General features: G+C 43.3%; 1 protein-coding gene across 1 annotated transcript in view; it reads left to right on the plus strand.

Annotated features, from left to right (window-relative positions):
• LOC138284726 (angiopoietin-2-like) overlaps nt 1-2,654 on the plus strand; it is a 161,871-nt gene extending 159,217 nt beyond the window's left edge. Inside the window, exon 9 of the mRNA XM_069223841.1 lies at nt 778-2,654. Within this exon, the coding sequence (XP_069079942.1) occupies nt 778-938 (161 nt within the window). The 3' untranslated portion in view covers nt 939-2,654. The remainder of the gene's footprint in view (nt 1-777) is intronic.
• The last annotated feature ends 3,346 nt before the right edge of the window (nt 2,655-6,000 follow it).

Genomic DNA, 6,000 nt, shown 5'->3' on the forward strand with positions numbered 1-6,000 from the left:
AGTGCGCTACTCCACGACACTTTAGTTACATTACTTGCCTCATGTCCATTAAAGCAAGGTGGGTCGCCAGCGCTTGTCTTTCCAAAAATTGGGTCATGGTTCTAAAAAGTTTGTGAAACATTGCATTTGAGAATTGATGAGTTTATGTGCATTTCTGAGTTATGGGGTAATCCCCCATAGGTGAGGTCTGGAGACTCTTCTCTGAGTTATGTATTAGTGTACTACAAGGATATCATTCAGGGGTCACTAGGGGTTGCAGCTGCCACTCCTGTCTTGCTCCTTGCGACACCTGGCACTGCCTTTGTGACTCCTGGCCTCAGAGGGGGCAACATCAGTGCCTGGCACACAGCGGCATCTTGTCCTAATGGACATCAATTGGGGCTCCACTCTCTTTGTTTTGTGTCAATTTTTCATTAAACTAATAGTGAATCATATTATTCACTCTTTAATATTAAGTGAAGTGCAATTAGCTGGAATCTGACCCTGTATGGCAACTAGTGTAAGTAAAAAATGCTTTTAAATAAATGCTGTGTGCGTGCTTGCGGGTGAGAGTGTATGTGAGTGATACTGTGTGTAATGTGTGTATGTGTAGGTGGATTGACGCCCATGGCATACTAAGGGTGAGGTCTGGAGTGAATACCTCTTGGCTATGTTGTATCTCGCTGTAGATGTGCTCTTATACAAGTGCCTCTTATCTGTATGTTGTATGCGTGTCTTGACCCTGCTCCCAGGGGTTAAGGACACCTCTAGTAACCACAATATTCTCTTGTGCCACAGGGTGGTGGTTCGATGCCTGCGGCCCCTCCAACCTGAATGGTGTTTACTATCCCGGCGGCCAGAACCCAGTTAAGTACAATGGCATGAAGTGGCACTACTGGAAGGGTCCTAGCCATGGTCTAAAGAGCACAGTCATGATGGTCCGGCCGGCTGGCTTCTGAAGAGTCCTCAGGACAAGGGCAGGGCAATTAACCCAGTGTGGAGGTCAGAAACTTCCAATGAGGACTCATCCGTGCAGGATGAACTGTAGGGCCAAGCCCCACAACAACAATTGGTCCATCCTGGAAGCCCTGCTCCTTTGCTCATTTTGGTGATTCCAGGTCAGGAAGCCTCGCGCTTGAAAACCTAGAACTCGTGTATGGCTGTCCATGCTCATACTGCGTCTCTCGCACTGTCATGCTGGTTCACGGTACTGTAAACAGGGCCACTTTTGACATGTTTGGTATGGAGGGCACAGTGAGTAACAGCCGCACTCTATAGGCCTAACCCCTCCTGCCCAGAGACATTACTGTACCCACAAACACTCTCCAGGGGTACCAGATATGTAAAGAGGCATCACACCATCACTTCGGAAGCTGGCCGCGTACCCTGACTTATTTTGGAAAGAAGAGGTCCTAAATGCCTTGATTTTCTACCCAGAATGACTGCCTAATCTTCTTAAAGAGTGTCGCCGACTGCTCACCAAGATCTTGTATTGCAATACCTGTTTCCTGACTCCAGAACCGCTCAAACACCTTTGCCAAGCCAACACCACTCTACTTTCAGTTAGATGTCAAGACCAGGAATGGAGATTGGGATGAGGTTCAAAAATCACTTGGACGTTTCAGGGACACGAGGGTCTATTTCAGTCGACTGGCCATTTCTTACAATGGAATCTGGTTCCCAGGTCCGAAGCGCAGCACTCCAGACTATTGCATCCTCGACAGTAGGACGCCCAAACAATGGTACACATCGCTGTCATGTTACTACTGTTGCTTCTTCTTTTTCAATATTAAACTTTTAGATAGAACCCATTAGTAGAAAATCAAACTGTTTGAAAACATTTAGTTGAAAACATTTTTTTAGAGGAAACACTTTTTATTAAACAAATATATTAAAACCGTCACAGTATTAGTAACATTACATTTCTTTATCATACTTATGGTCCGGTGAAGCATATTAAATCTAGGGTCTGTGATGAGCACCCTGCACCACATATTCGACGACTGGAATCAAATAGAAATGTATGGAGGTCTAGTATATACATATTTCAACGGATTTATTTCATAAAAATAAAGTAAAGTGTTTTGCAATGTAAAGAGTATTTTTCAAACAACATGTGTAGATTAACAAGTTTCAATCAAAAGGTACTTTAGCCCCTTCCCTGCCTGAATCACTCCTAGATCCCTTGGTTCCATTTCCTCCTGTTATTCATTCATCTAGCATACTGCGTCTTCCATGCTCCTTGATGCAGCGGTGTCCCTGGAGATCGAGGCGCCCTTGCACATATGCCCTAAGCTGTCTCTTCCAGGTGATTTGCTTCCTCCTAGATGAGTGTCTTGTTGTGGAATAAAAGACTAGCACTTTTTATTCCAGTACCCATCTGTGTTTGTGCAAGATGCATATCCTGATATCATAACTTATATAAGAAAGAAAAAAAAGACTTTGATCCCCTTTCATATATCTGTGTAGTCTTTAGTTAATATGACGCTTGTATTTCAAACACCACGGGAAAGTGCTGAGTAATTTTGTAAACCTCAACCAGACATGTTTTCTATCACACTTTGTGGTATGTGCTGCACATGTACGTTACTTGGCTGTTCATCAAGTTCTGGGTGCGATTGAAATCTGCATTGTGTTGATTAGTGCATTTGGAAATAAACAGAGTGTTTGCTCTTCGTCTCTGTGCTTTATTTTATGGATATCTGACGATACTCATTGTTTTTAAGAAGAACATTTTGACTTACAATTATTAATAACATGTACATAGATTTACATGCACACCTCTTGATGACAGGATGACAGGCAAACAAAGGTGAGTCTTTTGAAGCAAGGCCACATTAAGCAGGATTTTCTGGGTGGCAGTGTGTGCTTAGAACCACAGCATACATAGATGCTGTAGTTGAAGCTGGGGGACACCCACACAAAAGGGAACTGAGAATAAGTCAGGAGCAAAAAACATAGGGCCAGATTTAAGAAAAGCGGCGCTACATTACATGTAGTCCCGCTTTTCCTGCGGTCCCTTGCGCCCCCCTACCACTACCATGAGTGCGCCGTATTTAAAATACGGCGCACCATGGTGCAAAAGCATAAAACTTTCTGACGCTATTGATGTACTGCTCAGGGCTCACGCCACAATTTTGGCGCTAACCCGGAAAAAGTACATAGGGGCCTATTCAAAACAATGGCATGCCCCTTTTATTGCCTGCTTTGGGCACCATTTAATTGCCCACCCGTGTATCTAAGAGGAGGGCTTTGGGCACCTGCACCTTTTTATTTACAAATTAAGCACTGCTTCTGGTGAACCAGAAACAAGTGCCAGAGCACTCAATGCCGAGGCATCAATTCCCGGAAGAAGAGGGAGAGGTGACACTTGCTGAGAGTCAGTGTTGTGGGCGGCACTTTGATGACTCTTTGCAGGGGGGAGATACGTGAATTGTTGGGACTAGTAAGAGTAATTAAGCACACAAACTCTAGGCGGGGTATAGCACTGCATCTGTGCCTGATACCCATGTTTGCCCATAGGCAGCCCCAAACCCAGGAATAGAGGCAAGAGGGAGAAGAGGAGAGACATGCAGGAATTACTGATTCTTGGGGTACAGTGGCTGACGCCAGTGAAGTGTTTATATCTGTGTGTTGGAATGTGTAGTATTATGTTTTCTGTGTGTACTAAAGTACGTTCTTTTTAACAAAGACACACACTGGGATGGATATTTCCCTGCTTTGTGATTGGTGAGACCTGAGCTTGAAGCACTCCCATACTACCTTCTTGAGAAGACTGTGACTGCTCGCCATCGCTACCACTGAGAGTCAAGTGCTGAAATAGCTGTGCTTGGACAGTTTGAAGAGCCACAGAAGGGCACACCCTGGGACATCGGGGGAGTCAAACCCAGCACCCACGGCTTAAGGCCGAACAAGTCCTGGCAACCACTTAATTTGCAGACTTCACAAAAAGGTTGTTGCAAATACAATGAATAAAAATAATACATCTAGAGAATGTGCAGCATAATTTGACTTTTTTACCACCTAATTTAGGTAATGCTGCCACAAAATTTATATAACCTTGCCACATAATCCTAGTGGCCCTGACAATGGTAAAGCTCTGTGGGCTGGTTTGTGGGCTGTCCTTATGATGATGAAACTCATAGTTCATAGGATTCCATGAAATATTTCCACATTTCATGGTTCCCTGTAAAGTACAGGTTTGCATGCCACTGCATTCTGTTCAATAAAAGCACCTAAGCATGTGATATATATATATATATATATATATATATATATATATATATATATATATATATACTCACACTCTAGAACAGCCACATAAATACAAACAATTTTCTCAGTGGACAATAGTATGTCGTACTCTATGTAGCACTGGGGGTATCCGCTGTGAGAATGTTTCCTTTCAATGTACAGAGATGCCTGCTGGACCTGCAGTTATTTCTTAATTTGATGGAAGGTAGCCCATCGGGGGGGTGGACTCTGACCAGTACTGTGGGTCAAACTATAAATTAGGCAGTGAATAGTGCATTATTGCAAGTGCCCTTGTTATCAATTTAGGCGACCTACACTATTTATAACCAGACCTGAGTCATACTGGGCCTAAGAGGGGTGTTCATTTTTGATACTGCAAGGGCTTGCTGCTAGACTGCAAGGCCTCTCTGTGACTGGCAAGTACCACAAGCCTCCAGGGAGGCATGATGTGTGAAAGACGATGGAGCATGGCATCACATCCGGCTCCTGTGAGTCAGACTGAGAAGCAGGCTCTGCTTATATACCCATGTGTCACCCAGCCAGCCAGTCGCTAGAGGATGTGGACTACCGGAGCCTCTCATGCTATGCCAGCAGCCACATAGTCATACAGCAGGTTGCACAGTACTATGGGCCATGTTTCTGAGGTCCAGTGGCGGGCTGTCACTCAGCCCGCCACTATGAGCACTCGAGGCCGAGTCTCAAATGCCCTACAACGGCATAGGTTTACTGCCACACTGATCCCTAGCCAACAGGCCTCATCAAATTTGGTCTGTAAGATGAAGCGGCTTGGCCCCCAGTGCAATCTTAATTCGTTGATGGTGCTTTCTATTTCCATTTCCATTGGTATTGTGTTCATTTTGCCTTTTTAAGCTAATTGTATGCATCGCAATCCACTTTCTGGTACTGCTGCCTGCCAAGCATGTAGCATGGCACAGCAGGTGGAAAGCAGGCCTGAGGAAAAGGACCCCCCTTCCGTCTCTTTAGAAGGACAATCCCGTGATTATAGTTCTCTCCTGACCTGCAGTTTTAAGTGGGTCATGAGTGCTTCCATGGATGATAATGTCCATCCAGCTGTTTCAGAGGCTATCAAGCAGGTAAAGAATATGTTTGAACGCTTATCACAAAACTGTCTTGGGTTCAGTCAGGCTTGTTTTAAAAATCTTTAGCCAATCTTCAGTACTGTGGCATCAAGCAGCAATGCTTAAACAAAGGAAATAGTGTAGAGCATTTAGAAACACGAAACAATGAAATAAGAAACTCACAGAACACAAATTACATCCAACACCAATTTATAAAAATTTAGTATATTTTTATGAATTTTTAGACATCAAGATGAGCAAAATCCACTGGAGGGTTCCAGAGATATACATTTTTAAGAAAAACATAAATTGCGGCTTTTTTGTTAATAACAGACTGCATCTAAACCCATAAGTTAGTGGTAAACTGTGGTTAGTGATTCCTTTCTGTACTGATGAAGGAATTTGTGTACACAATAACAATCACACATATTCACTGTGTCCAAATACTCATAGAGCAAGCTATTACATACATTTGAAAATAAATCTCCTTTTGTGTCATCTAAGTGAAGCAATACCTCGTCTTTATAAAACTTATATTGCTCAGATACCTGCAATCAATAAAATATATGCAATCATGCACACTGTGATCAAACCAATTTACGCATCTTTACTCCTGCTGTGTGTCATGGCTTCTGTAGATTCAGAGAAGAAAAGAAACAAAACAATATAAGAGCAAAAGCAAGCAAAA

This window comes from Pleurodeles waltl, chromosome 3_1 (assembly GCF_031143425.1).
Source record: "Pleurodeles waltl isolate 20211129_DDA chromosome 3_1, aPleWal1.hap1.20221129, whole genome shotgun sequence".
NCBI lineage: Eukaryota > Metazoa > Chordata > Amphibia > Caudata > Salamandridae > Pleurodeles > Pleurodeles waltl.